The following is a 21,016-nucleotide window of genomic DNA, read 5'->3' as shown; positions in this document are numbered from 1 at the left end:
TGTACAGACTCTTCGTCTTGTCAAGATGTTTCTTCCATTCCGCGATGGAAGACGACTTGATAGCACTGGTCAGCTTGCTCCCAACGCTGCACTTGTACTGCGGTTCAAGACTGTCCACGCCAGCTTGTTGAATATGTAACGGAACTGAATCGGTAGTCTGATACATGCCGTTGATAAACATGCCCGCGACCTGACTCGTGATCTGATTGTTGGTGACTCTGAACTTGACCCTGCTTCGCCAGTCTTCCCCACGGCCGGGAATAAACTTTAGAAGGTCGTGGTACACTTCGTAAAGATCTTTGCCGTGCACCCATGAGTCGTCGAGACCTTCAGCTGTAATTTGGGGAAATTGGCAAGATCCGATCCATCCGGAGGGAATGAAGGGATTAATGTCGGATATAAAGCCTTTCCAGTACCCTTGAGCGTTGGGTTTGGGTTCATCGGTGAATTGTCTGCCGAAGTAGTACAGACCCTGGTTATCGCAGTTCCATTGGTATGATTCCACTGGAAACGCGTTGGCTGCGTAGGGAGTGCGCTTGTGATGTCTTTGGATCTGAAGGAGAGTAAGTTTTCCGATAGCTCAACAGAAAGAAGAGATGTGGAACTTACCACTTCAACATATTGAAGCTCATATTCCTTCTCAGGTTTCTTATACTCCCTCTTCCTCGCATGTGGCATGTTACACCAATTATACGTGCCATACTTCTCATCAGGTGTGACCGACGAGTCAAAAATAAACCCATAAGTACCCTCCCCATCAATCGCACCCTTCAGAGAATTGACTTTATTCTCACTAGGAGGATACCATTTTAATTTCGGATCAGAGCCTATGAGAGCTGGTGTTGATGAGAGAAGGGCCAAAAGAGAACCCTGACGTAACGAGCCCATATCTGCGTATTGTGTGAGGCAGAAGAATGTCCCGAAAAGAAAGACTGCTACTAAGGCGAGCAGCCTCGCTCTGCAGCGGAACCAGGCGAGCGACATTTTATATGAGGGCGGATGGGAAGGAGAGATAGTGAACGACCAGGATTGAGAGCTGGAGTTGGAAGGTCAATGGAAATTACGCGCTTTAATTGGAGCACGTGGAGACGTGACTGGTTGAGACATGTTGGAGACTGGGCCTCTGGAGCCGAATGCATCTTGGCTTATTACACTCACATATTGACAAAGAAACGTGCTCCTAGAACTAATCTCATTTGGATAAATCTCTCCATTAGGGAAAATTCTATAATTCGCACTGCAATAGGTAGAAAATGCTGGGGGTCATATATTGGCGTTGACGTTGGGTGGGCAGCCCTCAGGAATGCAGAAAACTTGACCACAATACCTTAGTAGCCTACTATAAACTCGAATGGTAAGATGATCCCAATTCAGAGTCCTCAAGCTAGTTCTATTCGGCTATTGTGCCTTGCACATGGGTCTGAAGCTGTCTGACATTTCCTGGCAGTCTGGGACTCGGGGTTTAAATTGGTACGTTGCCAAGTGATGGCTATGGCATTATCTAAATTCTTATGATGAATAGATATGTGAGGGAATCATGCAAAAAAGGCTTTGCAAGTGCATGTTTTGTAACTTGATCAGTGGTATAGGATACTTCCACGGTCATCAATCATCTGTACTTGGATCTAAACACAAGGACGACGAGGAGGAGGAAGAAGGGGAAGGAGGAGGAGAAGAATAATCGGCCATGCCTAGTCTCCTTTGCTGCTGCCTCATATCCTCCGTGTGCTGCTGCAGCTCATAGCGATGCTTCCTGGCATCGTCCCGAACCTCTTCCGGAGTTTTGCCCTCGTTGTCTTTGCGATCCATAAACTCTGGAGGCGACATATTCACAATGTCCTCCCATTTGAGCTGTCCATCCCATTCATGCTCAGCAGCGAGAGAAAGCAGCGTCTCACCATCATCTTGGATCTCACTGAACTGATACATTAGCTGCGTTTCTTTCAAAATTGTTTGAACCCTCTGAGAGCCCGCCATAACAGCATGACTAAGAACTGTTTGGCCGAACTCATCTCTGTGCTCCCTGTTGACACCATGGTGGTAAAAGATGGCATTGAATATGCTATCTTTGTCTCCTGAATCAACTGTGTCATCAAAAGATGCCGCCATGAGAACAGCTGTGTCGCCTTCGAGATTTTGCGCATTGATATCCAACTCAGGCCTTGATAGTAACAGATGCATTGACCTCAAAATCATGTCTTTGTATCGAGACCACTTTCGCTCGAAGCTACGGCTTTGGCTAGCCCAATCAAGCAACCATTGTAAGAGCTCCATGAGAGGCGTGTTTCCCTCATCGTCTCTGAGGTTTGTGTCAATGTCTGGGTGGACCAGGATGAGCTTTATCGTCTCGTCGTCCCCCGTCATGGCAGCAGTATGAAGAACAGTCCGACCCTTCCTGCCTTTCGCATTCACCAGGGCGCCTTGACTGAATAATAGTTGAATGGCTTTACCGGATTTAGCTGTGGCAGCAAGGTTCAATGGCCTGTTTCCACCTCGATAGACACGCTTCGCGTCAGAATGAGGTATTAAAACCAGAGCAGCTTCCTCTTTGCTCTCTCTCAGTGCGATCTCCAACGCCGACCTGCATTTAATACCTTCTGCAGGATCAAATTCAATATCCGACCATTTGAGCAGCTCTTTGAGCATTTCGCTATCCCCATTTTTAGCAGCGAGGCAAGCGACGTTCCTACCCAGCTCATCCCTATAATTTCTATTTGCACGATCAAGCAGTAGCTTTGCGCATCTGAGGTGACCGCCCTTAACGGCAGCTAACAGTGGAGTCCACAGTATCGCTGGGCCAAGGTTGTCAAATTTCCTTATCCTCCTGCATTTGCACTCTGGATCAATGGTGGGTTGTTCTAAGAGAAGAAGCACTGCTTTCTCATGTCCGAAATTTGCCGCAATGTAAAGAGCTGTTAAACCCGAAGGGCTAACTTTGTTTGGGTCTGCCCCGTGTCTGAGGAGGATTCTGACTATGGAATCATGACCCATCTCAGCCGCTTTTAATAGCAGAAATTCACCTTTTTTGACACAAGGCTCTAGTATGATGTTCCCTGAGGTCCATGCGTGCAACGAAGCATTTTTACCCCTGTATAGACAGCCGTGCATGGCGGCGCCGTTTTCCTGTTCCATCTCACTCGTCGTTTCCATTTCTACCCACATACCACGTCGTGATTTTGGACTCGCTACGAACGCCATGGTTGGCCCGCAATTCAAATCGTAATCATTAACGGTGAGAAGCAACTCTACCAAGGCATGACGTCCTTCTCGACAAGCATTTTCGAGAGCCGAGGAGAGACTGCCTGCTAAATCTTTTGCAAGCAGATCGATTGCCAAAGTGGATACGGAATGAAGATCAGGGGCTATCATACTCTTGTCAAGATCGACGTCTGCCTCCTTGGTGGCTTCATTATCTCTCTCAGCACAACGAGAATGGTAGGCCCAATTCATGTGAGCGTACTTTCTAAAGGGTGGCCACGAGAATTCAACCCTCTTGTCGAAGTCTGTTGTTGAAGTGGATAAACTGAGATATTGAAGGCACAGACGTGCCATTGTTTCGCTGGCTCGTGGAAACAACTGTGCCTGGTGACGCTCAAAGTATTCCTGTGCCGACTTGTGTACTAGTTTGACGATGTTGCTCTCTTGATCAACAATTATCAGACCAGCGCAGATACTTGCGATGTCATCAATATCTGGCACGTTCTCGTCGTCAATAATTTCACTGTCTGGTTCGACGGACAATGCATATGCCAGATCTTCTGTGCGTAAGGACTCCCGGGCGAAAATTATTATTAGCAAAGCTTGCTTAGCAAGTGTTTCGGATTCTGGACCTAGTCCAGAAATTCTTGTCATGGCATCCTGGTATGCACTGTCGTACGCATCCGATCCGATAGACAACTTGGCGAGAGAGGCTCGCAGGGCCTTGGGAGACTTTTTGTTCTTTAAAGATCGCAAATGGAGTTCTGCGAGGAGGAACCTGATTTAGAGTTAGTTTAAACATTTGATAATGTGACCTGTCATGAGAGAACACTTTTGTAGGGTTACGACAAATCTGCGTGTGAGAATAATACACTTACATTCCGGAACTAGCTTCAGTGATCCTCTCGACAATCTCGACTTGAAATGATGGATCTCTAGCGACGAACCTAGGCAATTGGAAAATTGAATCATTCAAAAATCGATGAATATCTCTGTCGCTTCCTCGAATCTCAAGTATGGCTGCACCATGGGCGGTGAACTGGTTTTGTATCTCTGGAATGTGGCGAGACGTCACAAACAAATTGAATCGACACGTCTTTTGTAGCTTGAGGATCTCCGCAATGAAAGGTCGGCTCACTTCTGTTGGGACTTCATCCAAAGCATCCACTAGCAATGTGACTTTCTGGAAAGACTTGTATAACATTTCCAGATGTTGTATCGCCTCGTTTCTTAAGAGACCGTGCTTGGCACTTTGCTTCCGACAGCAATGTGAAAGGATAGCGTCGGGAATATTTGTAGCCTGTTGAAGAGAATTGCGGAATAAGCTAGCTATCAGGCCATGGACATCCTGGTCTGGTGATTGGTATGTGCAGTAGACGAAAGTGTTCAGCACATCGGGATTGTCCTGTGACTGTTCCTGCAACGTTTCAAGTACAATGGCTGTTGTAAAGGTTTTACCAGTTCCAGGATCACCTGGGCAAAATAAGACCTGACCTCTCTGACTTTCCCAGTTCTGGTATTCTGCTGAGTCGAAAAGCCATTTCCTCGAGTTGGCCTGGAGTCTGCTGACCAGATGGTTTTGCTGCGGAATGTAGTCGATTGAGCTTATCCAATCTAACGTAGCTTGCTTTTCATCATTGTTGCTTCGATGTATGAGCTTTGCAACGTTCTGACTTGTTGCTTGGTCGTTAAAGGCGTTCAAAAGCGTGATCTTGGATGTAATTTGCGTTCGTAGGTCGCTTATCTCATCTGGCTCCCACCTCAGCCTTTTCCACAATCTACGTGTTGTTTTGCTTTTGCTTGTATCAGATATGACGCTCCATTTGCTCATCATGCTCTCCAGCTTGTGAAGTAAAGTCTGACAAGTATCAATGATCTCGCTGAAGTTGGCAGCATGACCTTCCGACATGTGGTCCAAATTGGCGTAAGCATCTTGGATGACGATCGAGAGCGACCGAACGTCCTGATTGATGCTTTTAAACTGCTCAGGCGCTCCAACAAAGTCTTTCCGGATCTTGTTAGCCAGTGCAATGATGGCGAGCACATCACCAACAGAGTAACCGAAGCTCATATCGTACGAAGTGAATGCAAATGCTGTGGTTGTATAACCTGGGTTTGGGTTGAAACAGCTTTTTCTTCTTTTTTTCTTTCTTTTTGGCGGGAATTGGAGAAAAATGCACAGCCTGACTGGGCTGCCGCCCGATGACAGGGTGGATAAGGCAGATTGTATCTGGCAAGGTAGAGGTCAAAACAACTGCAAGGATGTTTAGGCAGAAATTGTTGTTGGTCTGATTTGCACCTGCAGGTCTTTTGTTGGTCGTGGCTGAGTTGGGCCAGTATAGCAGAAGCGTGGTCAGGTGTGATTTATGTTCAAATGTGCATAAGGAAAGTGGGTGCGAGGAACAAGACTACATGGCAAATTATTTCGTCGCTGACTTATTTTAATGATGCTATGGCAATGATGGCGATGATAACCGTTTGTCTGAATACTAAACAAAATGCATTGAACTGCCTATAAAAAACGAATGATTTGTTGCACTAACACTAAAAAATATCGCAAAACATATTACCCATCCATTATGATGTTGCCTCTCCCCCTCTCCCCCTCGTGCTAAGCAGAAACGTCGACCTCTTGAGTTTTAAGACACAAAGATAAATAGTCTCAGAAGCCTAGTCTAAGCAGCATAAGGTGACTATTTCTTGAATAACTTGTTGTTCGGAGACTTGGGCATCGGTTTTGGCTTCGAGGCCCTGACCTTTTCATAACGTCCTTCATACAATGCGAGATCATCTCCATCCTCGTCACGAGGTGGCCACGTGGTTACACGGTGATCACCGTCATCATCAGCAAACCGTTTGAGATATTGACGACCTTCACGACTCAGAGGCTCCATGGGCGCACGAGCAAAGCCCCGAGGGTTACCCTCAGGATGATAGATAACTCCCGCAACCCCGTAGTTGCGACCAGTCTGTTGATCCACTGCAGCAACACCCCGAAAGGCGCCGGGGGTATTGAGCTCGGTGCGCTCCATTCGGGCCCTATCTCTAGGGCGAACTGGGTTTTTCTCGAGATTCTGAATCGTTTTGAAGGGCGTGGGTTTCTTGTCCAGGTTCATTCGGGTGTTGATTGGAACTTCATAGAGAGGTACTTCGGTGGAGGGGCTGTTTCTCTGCTCGAAAGGTTCGAAGTTTTTTGTATCTCACAGTATCATCTCATATTATTCTTGGAAACTTGCCCACGTACTCTTTCTATCTTGACTACTTTCCCCACAAGACATGCCTGACCAAGACAACAAACAAGAAAGTCAGAAATGGCTAACATTTATCGAAACCTCTATCGAGGAGCAACAAGATGAGCGAGACATTGACAATGAGGCTCCTTATTATGAAGCTGTCCGTGACATGCTGCTGCACCAAGGCAACTCCGACGAAGTAATCTCACAAGCCATCGAACGATGCTATAATCATTACATGACTAGCATTGATGTCGAAAACGCTCGTTGGGAAGAGGACGGTGACGAAGGGCCACATAAATACGACACCACGGCCATTTTGAACAGCATCACAACCATCGTCTTTGATACGGTCTATGAGTTGCCTTATCCAGACTCCAAGGCCGAGATTCTTTCTCAATTTCTCATTGGAATGGCTAAAGACATTCCACCCAAGTGCAAACAAGAGGTTTGTATATGAGAAGGAGTCATACCGGAGTACGATGAATGCTAACTGTGCCAGGGTGCTGATCCCGCTCGTCAATTTGATGGTATACAAATGGCTGCTCGGGAGGCATGGGAAAGATCTCACGGTATGGACTAAATCTCAGCCCTGACCAATTCTGACCCAAGTTTTACTGACGATGGAATTAGCCGACAGGTTTACTCTGGACCAAGAGAGGCCTGATGCCGAAGAGATAGCCCACGTCTGGTTGAACACGGCGTCTCTGATCGCTAAGCTCGTCCAACAAGATCAAGATCTACTTGCTGGTTATGGATCTCTCTGGGTATCGCATGACCTGGAGAAAGCATTCGAAACATTCACAAAGGGTGATATTACAAAACATATTCTCAAACAAGCGCAGATTCTTGCCGTTGCGAACTATATTCTTATCGCTGGCGATGCTTTTTCCAAGGTCATCTCTCTTACAAAAATGGCACGGAACTATAAGATAAACGCGGAGAAATGGAAGAACTGGACTTCCAAGCTCAAAGAGATGGCTGATGCGGTTGACAAAGATGCTAGATGGGATCTCAAGGAGAGGCTCCAGAAGGCGCACAATAAGATGGTTGAGATGCAAAAGGTACTATAGAAGGCTATATGTTTGTTTTTTTCTAAATGCGCGCGTATATATATCTCAATAACTGTTGTTTTTAATTGATTTGCAAATGGTGCAGATGTTGGTAAACGCAATGCTTCGCTTCATTAATAGCGTATGAAAAGACTGTCTACATCCTGTTTCTAAGCAGGGGCGCATTGCGGGTACCTGAGATACCCCAAGTGGTTCCAACCATTTACACCCAGCCAATGCCGCTAGAAAGTTTAACCTATAACGTCATCATCTGAAACTTATATATTTATCAAAATTTCCCCTTCCCTTGAGCTGACGTACCTTTACTAAATCAATTCTCAGAAATCATCAGTGACTCCGGACATCATGACATATACTTCAATCACCATTGTTGTCTGCCCCTACCATGTCGGCGCTTATGACCATCGCGTCGGGGGCGGTCCTCTTCGCATCCTCTCCCACGGCATCGAGCGGGATTTAATAAAACTAGCTCCCGTCTCATTTATCAATATCGGCCCTGTCGATGAGTTCGAAGGTGAAATTGGCAAGACCTTTGAGATCATTCGCCGTATCTCCAATGCCGTCGCCACAGCCGCCAAGAACAACTCGTTCCCTCTTGTTCTATCCGGGAACTGTTATGGAAGCACTGGAACCTTGGCTGGACTCAACCAACATAAGTCCGGAGGTGCTCGGCCTGGCGCTCTATGGCTAGATGCTCACGATGATCTCGACAACCCCTCGATTCATGAAAATGGTTATCTGGATGCTATGTCTGCCTCGATGATGACTGGTTCGAGCTGGCATACGTTGATGAAGAGTGTTCCTGGCCACGAGCCCCTGGATGTTAATAAGGTCATATGGTGCGGACTGCGAGATTGTTCCGAGCTACAAATCAAGGGGATCAAGGAGGCAGGAGTCGATGTGGTTTGGGGCAAGGCCGATGAAAAGGTTGATTTTACGGCTGGTCTTGCTGCTGTTCTTGATCGACGAGATGATATCAAGGATGCCCATATCCATCTCGATTTGGATGTCCTCGACCAGTCGCTGGGCCGTGTCAATGATTTCCCTTCCGCCGGTGGCTTCTTCCCCGAGGACTTAACAGGCTTGATGCAGATGATTCCTCAGAAGGTGAACCCAACCTCACTTGTTGTCTGCTCCTTCGATCCCCGCTTAGAAGGTGGCGATACAATTGCCAGACTGGCCTGTCAGGCAATTCTCCAACTGATCGGCGCATTGAAGGAGCGCGGTACACTTGTTGCAAAGAGTGGATAAATCTCTTGTTAGAGTAGTAACATTCATAGTAACAATACTCTTACAATCAAATGTCATGAGGAATGTGCAATACATGCACTAATCATTTTCGTTCTCACACTACTACGCTTTGCGGTATTGGCTCTAGATCTACCCCACTTATTGTGGCGGGCGCTTAGCTAATAACTTGGCTGGCTTTATCTGACAAACAGAATTGAACGTTTCCCCTGAAATATGGAAAATTTACATTTAGTACTGCAAGTGTTTACCTAACCACCTTCAGTCTCTACTTTCGCACGACTATCGAACATATTTAACAATTAAAACATACAGTCATTCGAAAATATTATCAATGGTTTACTGTGGAAGACCAAGCCGGGGATGTCAAAATTGCAGGTAAGTTACTTTATGCTAGACACCTTCAAATATCCGCGGTGTTCTGACAGAAGATATCTAGAAAGTTGCATAAAAAGGTACGATGGATGCTATGAGCTCTGATTTATACAAATGGTATTAAAAAGTTACAGTGCGATGAAGGGCAGCCGGCATGTTCACGTTGCGTCAAGTCAGGCAAGACCTGTGACGGTTATCGAATTCAATCCCAGTTCATATTCCGAGATGAAACAACTAAAACGAGAGCAAAACATCGTCAGAAAAAGGTCGAAAACCATCCTCGGCCAGATCAAATCGTTTCGTCTTTCACTACACTTGGACGATTCTCAGCATCGTATTCTGATATAGCTGTAACTATCCCGTGTGCATTCCGCACCTCCAAAGAGGACGTTGCGATAAACAATTTCTACAATAGCACGGTCGACAATCTACCAAACGAAGATCCTACGCGCCATCTTCATCAGCAACTCCCCTCTCTTTACTTCCAAAGCCAACAAGGCTCTGTCTTGCGTTTAGCAACAAAAGCAATATCGTATGCGTCTGCCTCAAACATCATACCACAAGCGGTTCATCTGTCTGGCAAATCTTATACCAAGGCCCTAAGTGCCCTCCGAACGGCTATCCAGGACCCCAACCTACCTTTCTCTGACGAAACGCTATACGCTGTACTACTTTTATGTGGTTATGAGGTTAGTATACTGAAACACATTTAAAATTACTATCATATTAAGGAAGGAATGCTGACGGGTATCAAGACCAAGATGAGAGAACCAAGTCTAAGATCAGCCTGGGGGTCTCATGTAGACGGAGCTGCCGCTCTTATAAAAGCTCGTGGCACCAGTAGCTCACAATCTCGGCTTTTCCATGATATGTTTTCCTTTGTCCGCAAAAGCGTGGTACGAATCTTCGACATCGTTTATTGAATAGACCCTGATAACACTCGCAGGTTCTGGGTCAAATGCAGACTTTAATGCCTGTTGATGAGACTTTCTTCAAAAACACTGTGCCCTCCTATGAAGATCCAGAAGATCGCCTGGTTTCACTAGCAGCTAGAGTTTCACAGCTGCAGTGCTCATGTTACCAGCTGGACACATCGAAAGATGTTAGTCCGACTGAAACCGAGATTTTAATATCCGATGCCACCGAATTGGATTCAGATCTATCCATCTGGGCAAGTAGTCTATTACCCCAATGGTCTTATGCCACTGCGGTAAACATAAGCAATCCTGGAAGAGCAGATTATACTCCACAAGTCATTCACAGATATACAGATCGCTATATCGCTCGCATCTGGAATTTGTACCGAGTATCGAGGCTCATCATTCAATCCATTCTACTCCGTACCACCACTCGCCTGTCAGCTTCAACAGAAGATACGTCGAACGTGGATCAAAGAAATCGAATCGAGAGAGTGATTATGGAGCTGGTTGACGACATATGCTCTAGCGTTCCGTATTTTCTGGGGCAAGACTTAAAGAATATAAGCCTTACTTCCCATAGTGACGGAATACAAGTTCACGACCGAAACACTTCAAGCTTTAACGAAAGGAGTAACATGGGCATAATGATTAGAGGATTTTCACTGATATGGCCCTTGAGCGTCGCCTGTAGCGCCTTGCCTGTTCCTGCCGCACAGAGGGACTGGATGCAAAGGCAGCTGCAACTACTTACAAACCATAGTGAGCCTCTCGCTAGCACGATCCTCTCAGGCAGGCCTAATGAGTTCCGCTTCGACTGTGTCTAAGGATTTTGGACTTGCTGGAAGTAGGTAATATTTAGCGAGAGGCTTTTTCGGATTGTCTATGGAACGGAATAGAATAAAATGATTGCTCAATTACCAACCCACACGGGTATATCTAGAGGTCGACAGCCTGAACGAAGCTCTCCTCGTCGAGCAACTTCTCCATGGCCTCCGTCTTCAATCCAATAACAACTTCCAGGCTCTCATCCTTCAGCCTGGGCAGTATCGTAATCACTCCATCAGAACCTTCACCTGGAATCCTAAACGCATCCAACATCCCCATCGCGCCCCAGACATTGCCATAGACTCCAAGGTCAGTCCAGGACGACTCAACAACATCAGGGCCAAGAAAGGCATTGAAGGCGAGTTTATAATCCGTGGGGTTGGTCCGAGAGTCCAAAAGCCCAATAGTCGCAGACACACGACTGGGATTGGTAAACGCCGCCAACGACCTTCGGATGGTTGCCGCAACTCGCGGGAGACTAATACCCGATATGATAGCCGATACCGGAAGCTTGTCAGTCACACAAGGCATTGATGCATTTCCGAGATAGGATGGTGGTAGTGGAGGGCTGATACGGTTACGAACGTTAACGGCGACACACAGTGCCGACACGTCCGCGTCACCAGGAGGGTTGGTGAAGACACCAGACTTTACCCGGGCCAAATTCATATGGTGCCAGATAAAGGCAAGCAAGGCGTCGTGTGTAGAGAATGCCTCTGCAGCTTCTTTGAGATTCTTGAGTGATTCCGATGAGAAGCGGAAAAGACGAGACGAGAGGGGGGGCATCTCAAACACAGGCATTGCCTGGTTGCTCTGGGGAGGAGTAGGCATGAGCACGTAACCACAAGAGTCACCGGACTCGGTGTCAATATTGCCTTTCATAAGAGAAGAACGATCGTTCGACTGTTCATCGAATGGTGCAAAGGACCTGGTGCCGTCGCTGACAGCAGCAGTGTTATGAGCCCAAGTGCTGACGATGGCGTCCAAAGCAGAGGCGTCGCAAGCCGAGTGGTGAACACCCACTGTTAGTAGGAGCCCGCCTTCCACAAAGTTCGCCTGGGCCACAAATACAGGTTGCTGGGGGCCTTGTGGCATAGCGTCTATAGGACCAAGCTGTGCCGTGGAAAGAGCAGAGAGCGGGAAGTTTTGTTCTTTCAGCTCTGAATACGAGGGTATGATTCCAGTGAGGTCTTTGTAGCTAAAGAGTGCGTCAGTAAAGGGGACTCATAGGCACAATGGAGGACATACGGAAACGATATAGGGCCCGGTGATTCGAGAATCTGGATCTTTCCATCATCAGGATCACGTCCTTCCTCTGGACCCTGTATGGTACAAGCGACACAGTCAGTAACTACAAGTACAGCGACTTTAAGTATGGGGACTTACGATCGTGCCAGTGATCCATGGAATAGACACAACAGTGTGTGCTAGTCCTTGTTTAAGCTTGTTGTACCTGAGAATATGTTAGCATTTTACCTTTCCATTCATTCACGAGCTATCATAAGAGGCTGTACTAACACTTGCAACTTGTCGGACTCTGGTAGCAACGGGAAGCAAAGGATCCAGCGTGCCCCATAGAGCCTAGGTAGGTTCATGTCCAAAGGTGTGAGCTTCTGTTGAGCCGAAGGTTGATGTAAGCCATAATCTTCCAGTCTGACGAAATTGTCCCCAAGCCGGGAGGCTTGAGATTGTTTGGTATTGCCGGATGGATTCATAGTTGGTACAGAGGATCGGTAAAGAATGCGTCAACGGCAGTAAACACGGGCGCGAGCGTGGTTTAAATAGGACGACTTTTACTATTTCATCGTATTCGGGGTCTTGAATCTAAGTTATCCCTGCAATGGTATTATCTGTGATGGTGACATGTCATTGGCTATCTCAACTCATGCCATATTAGGTTAGTGTGAACGATCTTGAGCTTTTCGGGGCATTCGGAATTGGTTGACCGGGATAAATATCCAACTGAGTCTTAACACTAATCGAATAGATTGCAGCAGCCTCTGAATGATTATCAGTGGGGTTTCATAAGATGCTTCGGAGTTACTGATTGTACTATCGTTGCATTTACACTCCCAACATAGTTATAGATCTAATCTAAAGACACTAGATAAACAACATGGATGCCAAAGATGATGGGCCTCCCCCAACTCAACTATCTATTCAATGCTAATACCAACCTTGCCAAAATGCTTCTGATCCGCCATGTACTGATAGGCTCTGTAGTGTATCGATTAGTAAATAGAGTCTTGCAGCAGGGAATTAACATACTCTTTCAGATCTTCGAGCTTGAAGACGCGCTGGTCGAGGACGGGCTTTATGTTGGAAGCCTCGATGACCCGGATCTATGTATGTTAGTAATCGTAGAGTCAATTCAGTTCGATAATACGCACCATTGCTTCAAATTGATCTCGGCTCCCGACAACAATTCCCCTGACAATTGCCATGCCGGCTAGGATCTGGGGAAAACTCGGTCCAGTCTCTTCCTCTCCGCCGATCCAGCCAACGATGGTGATAATGCCACCAATGGCTATGGCTTTCAGACTCTCCGTGACTGTCGTCGCACCTCCAACCTCGATGACATGGTCGACACCAGCGCCTCCCGTGAGTCTCTTGGCCTCTTCGCCCCAGTTCTTGGTCTCTTTGTAATTGATGACATGATCTGCTCCAAGTTTCTTCAACATCTCAGCCTTAGCCGCAGAAGAAGTCGTAGCAATGACTCTTGCCCCTGCCGCCTTTGCAAATTGCAGACCAGAGATGCTCACACCTCCGGTACCCTGTGTTAAAACCCAGTCGCCTGGAAGGACTGCCTTGAGCCCGTAGAGGGCATTCCACGCCGTCAGGGCACTGCAGGACAATGTTCCAGCCTCGAGATAGCTGAGGTTTTTCGGCATATCGACCAGCCCATTCTCGTTGAAAATGCCGTGCTGTCGTAGAGTGCCATCAATGCTGCCACCTAACCCACTACCCAAGACCCTCGGGGTCAACGGTCCACCGAGGTGTGCTTGATTGAACAATGTCACCACTTTGGTACCTTTCTCGAAGCGGGTGACCTTGGAGCCTACCGCCACGACTTCTCCAGCTCCGTCAGAGCCTGGAATGATATCTGGCTTCACAGGGAAAGGATACGTTCCCTGAGATGGTTAGTGGATGACAGCTGAGATGTATAGGAAAATCTAGTTACCAGAGCAATCATGATGTCGCGGAAGTTGAGAGACGCGGCATGGAACTTGACTAAAACTTCATAGTCGGAGAGCTCAGGGAGGAGGCGCTCCTTGTCAAACTTGAGGTTATCGAGGCTGCCCTTGCCCTCAACCGTCCAAGATTTGGTAGTTCTTGGTGTAGACATGATGGTGATGTTGGATTGGTGTTGTATTTGGAATCTGGATGAAAGAATATTGAAGAGACTGGATTGACTTGATGGTTGGAAGAATAGTCAATACTTGGACGGATGATTTGAGCCCTTATATACCTAGGTAAGATGACAATCCGTCTCCGGTCTTTTTTCGACTAACAACATATTTGTAATACTATCCTCGGTTTGTTGTCAATTGCTTTACCAGGTTACATGTAAAGCAACTCGAAGTTCCTCAATCTTTCCTTAGTGTTACTGAGCTATGGTAGAGAGGACATGGGTGTCACGCACGGACTGTGGGTCACTGGCCGTATCAATACGGTCTTCACGCTAGGCCGCATCCTTGACTCGAGCTACTACCAATGAGTCAGTAGGAGCGGCACTTGCATTTACGGCAATGATAATCTCAATCGGGAGACTAATTCACTAATTGATCCGAGCCAAAACGAGGTGGATGAGACATCTGCTCTCACTTGTACATCTTGTACCCTATGCTGTCAGTTGTTATTGTGTTGGCAGCCAAGCAGCTGCTTTATGACATGACGGTTATTATTAGAGTTTAGTTATATAGATCCTCTGGTAAAGAATTTTAAGAAACATGAAGGAGAGTTATCTATGCTTCAATTTATAATTAAAAATAAATAAAATATCTTATGCCGCTACGAGTGGCGGCGGCAATCCCCACGGTAGTAAAGCTTCTGACCCAAAGATCACATTAGCTGGCCATTCCATAGCCTCTTCCCATTCTTCTCCAAGATCCTGCTTGATATATCTCAATAAACTACTTGGCCAGTCTCTCAGGCACCAGTGCTCCTTATAGAAGCTCATTAAAACAGTAAAGTGAGCCAGAATGACGAGCGCCACGGGATGTCGCGCAGAACATAAATCTAAAAAGACCTGATATACCTCGAGTCCCCAACCCCAAATTATCTTGCCCGGTTCAGGGTCTCCAACGTTGTCCGAAAGCATTGCAATACGGCGAAACAATACTTTAACGGCGTGAAGACATGCTGTCTTTTGCTCCCCCACACACGAACGATCTATCTGTTCTCGGAGAGATGCAAGCTGTGGATATCTTACTTCAAGGTCCTGTTGAGTATTTTGATGATTGGCCACGAATTTTGTAAAAAGCCACGATTTTGAGACGACTATCGGGGCGAAGTTCTGTTGTACAAACATCAAGGTACACCGGCTAAATTGGAGTGCCTTTAATAGCTCCTCAACAGGGTCGAACGTTGCCAGAGAGCGGACTTTAGGCGGGCGAAAGACAGGTTCCGCTACCGCATACATTGAAGTGAAAGCGGTAAATCCCAGCAGGGCTTGTTGGTGCGTCTGATCCTGGGACTCAAAATGAGGCCTGGCTCGGGTAATTGCGGCTTGCTGGTGTGCAACAGCGCGAGCGTACCACTTGGACTGGGACTGGTCTTCGCTGTAGAGTTGAAGGGCTGTGAGACCCAAGATACTATTCAGCAAATAATGATGAGAGAAGCCCAGACGGACAAGGCCGTATTGAATCTGCTTCGTGGTCTCGGACAAGTCCCCCGTGATTGGATGCCGGTGCCAGTGCTCCAGCAGCTCCAGGTCAGCTAGACTATCCTCGTTGAGGGGCGTCTTGGTCAAGATAGGGGACGAGAAGCTACACAAGATATTGGCTCGCTCGCACTGGAAGCATTGAGGATGGACCTCGTTACACTACAAAATTCAGCTCCAAGATTTCCCTCAACATGGCGAGTAGCAGAAACAGCACAGGGAGGGCGGTCACCGTACCTTGGCGTGTCTCTCCTTGCATTGAATACATCCTTCCCGAGACTTCCTGTGTACTTTGCGCCTTCTGATCATATTTGTCATGGGCCGGCCTGATGGAATAAGCGGAGTGTCGCGCGGAGTACCGTATAGATACGGTGACGCGTTTAATATATGATTAGTCTAAAGCTAGCGCGCTGAGCGGCTGGGTTGCTTACTGAGCAAGGGAGGACGTCTCTAGCGTGTCTAATCTGATACTGTACCTTGAATGATTAGCAATCAAAAGGTTAAACGCACATCTGGCCGTGCAGATGTCTCCAGTAAATTGAGTTGCTACCCTGCTGCAGTATGAATGGTGCAGCCGGGGTCATGATTAATAACATAACCGATCGCAAAGGAGCCTCATCAATGAAGTTTACAGTGATTAGTGAATCGTTAGAGTATAAATAATCGGCAATGAAGTACTTATATCTCTGCAACTTTGCACTATTCTTTTGTGTCTATTCGATACTACGTTCAATTTCCGACTCAAAAACAATCATGTCTCAAAAGGCTCTTTTACTACACGAGGTAGGGAAGCCGTTGATCGCGGGGACACGTCCTATCCCACAACCTGGCAAAAATCAGTTACTGGTCAAGGTCCTTGTCGCTGGCTGTAAGTTCTACAAACAATCGTGATGTGGTGAATGAGAGAACCGTAGCTAATTGACTTGTAGTAAATCCTCATGACCAGAGAAGTCGAGATGCTGGCCTCTTTGTCACGAGCATGCCATATGTTATTGCCAGTGACTTGGTCGGAGAAGTCATAACTGTCGGGCCCGGAGAGTATTCTGTTAATTTCACCCCTGGGGAACATGTTTTTGGCCACACCTTTGCCGAGGGCGGATCCAACAATGACTTCAATGGAGCGCAACAATACGCTCTTGTCGACGCGAGGTATGTAGGTAAGGTGGCCAGCAGCGGGCTAAGCGACGACGAGGCATCCACAATCCCCGTCATTGTGCTGGCTGGATTTATTGCACTTTTCTCAAGCTCTGGTCTTGGCTTGCCCACGCCTTTTTCACCCGAAGCAAAGTCCTTCGACTTTGCCAGCACGACCCTTCTTGTTATTGGAGGGGGCTCCAACACCGGCCGAGCCGCAGTTGAGCTCGCCAAGTTGGCTGGCATAGGTCGGATTATCGCAGTCGCCGGCCATCGCAACAAAGAAACCCTTGAATCTCTTGGAGCAACACATGTTATCGATCGCCGAGCCCCCGATGTGCTAGATCAGATCCGTGCTATCACGGGGGGCGAGTTGATATATGCAATTGACACAGTCAATCCAGGCGTGGAACAAGATCTTGGAATCGCGGCGTTGTCAAACACAAAGAAGGGCACCTTGATCACTCTTCGTCGGCCCGAAGGAGAATTCGACACTGCTCGGATTGGTTCCAAGTCTGCGGGTTATGAACGCCGCCTTGTACTTGGTGTATCCCCATTCCACCCAGAAGTGACGATAGAATTCTGGAAAGAAGTTCCTCGATGGCTGAAGGAAAAGAAACTTCATCCCAGTAGCTTTGAGGTTATTGAGGGATTAGATTCGGATGCTGTAAATAAGGCGTTGGATCAGTATCGAGATGGAAGGGGGGTAAAGATTAATATCCACCCTTGAAAATCAGCAGTAATACTATGAATGTATTACTCATTCAATCTTTCCAGAGATATGAGATTGACAGTAGCAGTAATATTATAGCTCTAGATGTTCAAGCCTTTAGAGACGAATATCGTAGGTTCTGATACACATACAAACAAAATAACTCTCAAATCTTATTGACTACAATTGTCCTGAACAATATCCACCAAAGATATGTCCAGTGTTGGGGCCTGCGGGTCTGCGGTGATGACACCCCGTAAAACACCAGGGTCGTTCACCTCGGTTTGGACCACACGACTTCGGTCATTGCGATGGAGGTTCTCTCTAGTCTTGACTTGCTTGAGAGGACACGATATGCATGTTGGTAGTTCTTGAGTACCAACATACTTAAAACGGTGAACCTGAGACAAGCAGAAACACAGAGATAAGTAATGACCGGGATGATGAACCTATCAGTTATCCTGTGTAACGTTGACGCGCGCGAGCGTGTTTGATCACATTGTTCTTTATGATGTTGGTTCTGTCAATGCCATTTTTAACTCAAAACACAATGCATTAATTATGATATCAGGTTATTTATGATACGACGTGTCGGTTAATGGAGAGGTGATGTTACTCAGCGTGGTAGACATTTGCTTAACGCTCGCGTAGTGATACTGAGATGCTGATTGGGTCAAGAGATGGCGCAGCTGTTGGTTACTCTACAGCTCTGTTTCATTTACGATGTGTAAAAAGCCCTGGTAGATTGTCTGCATCATCTCTTCATATTTCTATCTTCCCGTCTTGCGCAAAACTCTCTTCTCTACCCAACCTTTCCAAATTCCATTCCTTGATTTGATTTGACGTTTATAACTCTGGTCTTATATCAAACACAATCATGTCCAGTACGAATGAAGACAAAACAGAAGACCGACCACGTTGGCTCATCAACATCGAGAACAGTATAAAAGAAGAACTCGAAGAGTTCCCTTCGGAGCCAAGCTACTATGAGATAGTTCGTGATTTGTTATTGGCTCCGAAAGATAATGAACAGGCAGTCCCGGATGCCGTGACCAGATTCTATCAGTTGTACGGTGATGGAGCTGAGACTGAGCAAAGAGAACCGCCTGAGTATGGAGCTGCATACAAACTCAACAGTATTGCGGACGTCGTGTTTGAAGCTGTAAGAGATGTGTTTTATACAACTCTCGAGCATGATAGGCTTGCCGAATTTTTGATTGGTATCAAGAAGGGAGCCGCAACTGAGTATGATACAGTGGTACGGAACATGTAACCCTTTCAAATATTGTCATTCATTCTGACATTCATGTTAGAACCCTCAGTTCGTTTATCATGATTGGGGACTAGAAACAATTGCAAGCGGAAGCTGGAATGCTAGTCACGGTACGTGATGCACCTTCCAATGACTCTGCTAACTAACCTCTTGTCAGTCGATGCATCCACCAAGAATCTCGCGACAGATCCAGAACAGACCTGGACAGAAGCTTGGATTAACACATCTGCTCTCATATCAAAGTTATACAAAGAGGGCCTTCTAGATACAGATGGACCCATATGGCTGACGTGGGACTTTGTGATGGCATTTGAGAAACTGAAAAAAGGCGACATTGCTTCATATGCAGGTCGCCAGGCTTAAGTTCTGGCTCCAATTAACCACATACTTCTCGCTGGAGAGCCATTTGCACATGAAGCGAAGGCAACCGCTGATGGACGAATTTTGGAGCTCAATGCGGCAAAGTGGAAGCTTTGGGCTTCCAAGATAAAGGAGATTACTGATGCTGTGGATGATGGTGCGAGATGGGATCTCAAGTCGCAGGCTCAGGAGGCATTTGATGAGATGGTTAGACTGTATCCTGAAGCATTTGAGTGACATGGTACTGGTATCGATGCAGGGAGAGGTCATAAAATGCGTTAATACATACCCATGCATCCGTCAGATAACATTTCATCAACTCGAGTTAACTATTGGACATTTGGCGATTACGCACTCTATCTACAAGCCAGTGGACGGGATACTGGTTCCAGGATAGGCTTGTTGGCAAGAACCTGTACCAATCGCTCTGTTCCCTTGAGTGAAGATTGTTCGTCATCTTCAAAAACTCCCAGTATTCCGGATAGAATCCACTGGCCTCCCAGTCTATAACACCAGCAACTTTCTATTTCCCCTCTGGGTTCTGTTTAACTATGATATTTGCAGGTCGGAAATCACCGTGCGTGAAGACACATTTGAGAGGAGTAGGCGGTATCAAGTTGCGTAAGAGGCTAGTATACAAGGCGGAAGTAGATTTAGCCCCAGAAAAAATAAAGTCTTGCAAGGCCTTCTCGTCATATATCGGCTCCTTATTCATCCGGAGGCTCCGTCATAAATCTTTACAGCCTTCGCCACTAACTCCACCATATAGAGTGCCATACGGGAAAGGGATTGCCCTGAGAAGAGAGAGGGCTTGGTTAAGATCGCTGCTGATATCCGGCTTCTCTTCTTCGTCCATCTGAGGCCATGCCTTTTCCAGCTCGACACCTGGGACAAATGAAGTAAAGAGGAGGCTATAAGAGTTAATCCGGAGCAAGCCATGTGCCCTAGGAGCTAGGAAAGTGGGTAGATGCTGTTCAAGATAATAAAGTGAACGATATTCTGCGGTAACAACTGCATGATTTATCTTGACAGCAATGGCTTCGCCAATCTTCAAAACCATGACATACGGTTGCTGGAAAAGAATATTCCCCCGATGGAGCAAGTCTATGACTGCTTCGGTGAGATTTCCTAGGTTAAGAAGTCCTTTGACTTCAGTTGACAGCTCACGAACAACAGTACAAGGGTCAGTGGATGCAAGCTTGAAACGCAGATCGCTGATATGAAGCGAATGTGTGCATTGTGGAATAGGACCTGGAAGCGCCGGATCAATTTTTCTAACAAGAGAACTTGAAGACTTGAATGATTCCAGTTGTTTGGGATATTTTGTTGAAAGTAAATCTATCATGTTGGCTTTGGGATCTTTCTTCAATGCGAGGCCAAGCTTGCGGTACTGGCCATGTTCCATAATGCTGCGGTCGATTTCGGGTTCGTCTTACTAACGTGACTTTTCAATATATTATGTGGCACTTTGTTGGTATATTCACTTGACATTTTGATAGATTCAATACGGTTCAGGAATGGTGCATCTTAACGTTGCAAGAGTAAAGTTGCACTGTAGGAGTAGTAAGGTAAGTACCTATGACACACCGCCTTCCATTTTCGTCAGTTCATGATATGATGTGGCTAACAAAAGGGAATCCTTTTATGACATATCGCGGTACTCTCTCCTCTCTCCTCTCCAAGTCCCATTGCCAATGTGACAGGTGCTGCAGTATCTGGGCATAAAGTTCGTTGATTCGTTCAATTAGCCCGATGATGTGTTTATGTCTCTATCTTTCACCGC

The 21,016-nt window shown here is 46.6% G+C and overlaps 12 protein-coding genes across 12 annotated transcripts; 5 read left to right on the top strand and 7 right to left on the bottom strand.

Moving 5' to 3' along the window:
* Positions 1-7: 7 nt before the first annotated feature.
* On the bottom strand, positions 8-984 carry FGSG_11724 (uncharacterized protein; the record flags this gene model as incomplete). Its single annotated transcript, XM_011317570.1, has 2 exons — positions 8-553; positions 610-984. Coding segments are annotated over 2 exons (921 nt in total), but the record flags the coding sequence as incomplete, so codon positions are not given.
* Positions 985-1,605: 621 nt separating this feature from the next.
* Positions 1,606-1,929, bottom strand: FGSG_00239 (uncharacterized protein; the record flags this gene model as incomplete). Its single annotated transcript, XM_011317569.1, has 1 exon — positions 1,606-1,929. The coding sequence occupies one exon, from the start codon at positions 1,927-1,929 to the stop codon at positions 1,606-1,608; it is 324 nt and encodes a 107-aa protein (XP_011315871.1).
* A 3,962-nt stretch (positions 1,930-5,891) lies between these two features.
* Positions 5,892-6,230, bottom strand: FGSG_11723 (uncharacterized protein; the record flags this gene model as incomplete). The annotated part of the gene is made up of 1 exon (XM_011317568.1): positions 5,892-6,230. One exon carries the CDS (start codon positions 6,228-6,230, stop codon positions 5,892-5,894), a length of 339 nt encoding a protein of 112 aa, XP_011315870.1.
* Positions 6,231-6,474: 244 nt separating this feature from the next.
* On the top strand, positions 6,475-7,504 carry FGSG_11722 (uncharacterized protein; the record flags this gene model as incomplete). The annotated part of the gene is made up of 3 exons (XM_011317567.1): positions 6,475-6,879; positions 6,934-7,003; positions 7,065-7,504. 3 exons carry the CDS (start codon positions 6,475-6,477, stop codon positions 7,502-7,504), a joined length of 915 nt encoding a protein of 304 aa, XP_011315869.1.
* Positions 7,505-7,849: 345 nt separating this feature from the next.
* FGSG_11721 (uncharacterized protein) lies at positions 7,850-8,755 on the top strand (the record flags this gene model as incomplete). Its single annotated transcript, XM_011317566.1, has 1 exon — positions 7,850-8,755. One exon carries the CDS (start codon positions 7,850-7,852, stop codon positions 8,753-8,755), a length of 906 nt encoding a protein of 301 aa, XP_011315868.1.
* A 360-nt stretch (positions 8,756-9,115) lies between these two features.
* On the top strand, positions 9,116-10,871 carry FGSG_11720 (uncharacterized protein; the record flags this gene model as incomplete). The annotated part of the gene is made up of 4 exons (XM_011317565.1): positions 9,116-9,130; positions 9,262-9,816; positions 9,859-10,023; positions 10,074-10,871. 4 exons carry the CDS (start codon positions 9,116-9,118, stop codon positions 10,869-10,871), a joined length of 1,533 nt encoding a protein of 510 aa, XP_011315867.1.
* Positions 10,872-10,983: 112 nt separating this feature from the next.
* On the bottom strand, positions 10,984-12,587 carry FGSG_00237 (uncharacterized protein; the record flags this gene model as incomplete). The annotated part of the gene is made up of 4 exons (XM_011317564.1): positions 10,984-12,070; positions 12,121-12,194; positions 12,259-12,325; positions 12,391-12,587. 4 exons carry the CDS (start codon positions 12,585-12,587, stop codon positions 10,984-10,986), a joined length of 1,425 nt encoding a protein of 474 aa, XP_011315866.1.
* A 441-nt stretch (positions 12,588-13,028) lies between these two features.
* FGSG_00236 (uncharacterized protein) lies at positions 13,029-14,218 on the bottom strand (the record flags this gene model as incomplete). Its single annotated transcript, XM_011317563.1, has 4 exons — positions 13,029-13,089; positions 13,141-13,214; positions 13,263-14,003; positions 14,054-14,218. The coding sequence occupies 4 exons, from the start codon at positions 14,216-14,218 to the stop codon at positions 13,029-13,031; spliced, it is 1,041 nt and encodes a 346-aa protein (XP_011315865.1).
* A 657-nt stretch (positions 14,219-14,875) lies between these two features.
* FGSG_00235 (uncharacterized protein) lies at positions 14,876-16,063 on the bottom strand (the record flags this gene model as incomplete). The annotated part of the gene is made up of 2 exons (XM_011317562.1): positions 14,876-15,916; positions 15,992-16,063. The coding sequence occupies 2 exons, from the start codon at positions 16,061-16,063 to the stop codon at positions 14,876-14,878; spliced, it is 1,113 nt and encodes a 370-aa protein (XP_011315864.1).
* A 444-nt stretch (positions 16,064-16,507) lies between these two features.
* FGSG_00234 (uncharacterized protein) lies at positions 16,508-17,618 on the top strand (the record flags this gene model as incomplete). Its single annotated transcript, XM_011317561.1, has 2 exons — positions 16,508-16,622; positions 16,684-17,618. The coding sequence occupies 2 exons, from the start codon at positions 16,508-16,510 to the stop codon at positions 17,616-17,618; spliced, it is 1,050 nt and encodes a 349-aa protein (XP_011315863.1).
* Positions 17,619-18,477: 859 nt separating this feature from the next.
* Positions 18,478-18,947, top strand: FGSG_00233 (uncharacterized protein; the record flags this gene model as incomplete). Its single annotated transcript, XM_011317560.1, has 2 exons — positions 18,478-18,845; positions 18,923-18,947. 2 exons carry the CDS (start codon positions 18,478-18,480, stop codon positions 18,945-18,947), a joined length of 393 nt encoding a protein of 130 aa, XP_011315862.1.
* Positions 18,948-19,960: 1,013 nt separating this feature from the next.
* FGSG_11719 (uncharacterized protein) lies at positions 19,961-20,638 on the bottom strand (the record flags this gene model as incomplete). The annotated part of the gene is made up of 1 exon (XM_011317559.1): positions 19,961-20,638. The coding sequence occupies one exon, from the start codon at positions 20,636-20,638 to the stop codon at positions 19,961-19,963; it is 678 nt and encodes a 225-aa protein (XP_011315861.1).
* Positions 20,639-21,016: the final 378 nt, after the last annotated feature.

Source organism: Fusarium graminearum, chromosome 1, assembly GCF_000240135.3.
Source record: "Fusarium graminearum PH-1 chromosome 1, whole genome shotgun sequence".
Taxonomy (NCBI): Eukaryota; Fungi; Ascomycota; class Sordariomycetes; order Hypocreales; family Nectriaceae; genus Fusarium; species Fusarium graminearum.
Note: the sequence above shows the minus strand (reverse complement) of the source record. Positions and strands in the feature narration are given on the sequence as shown.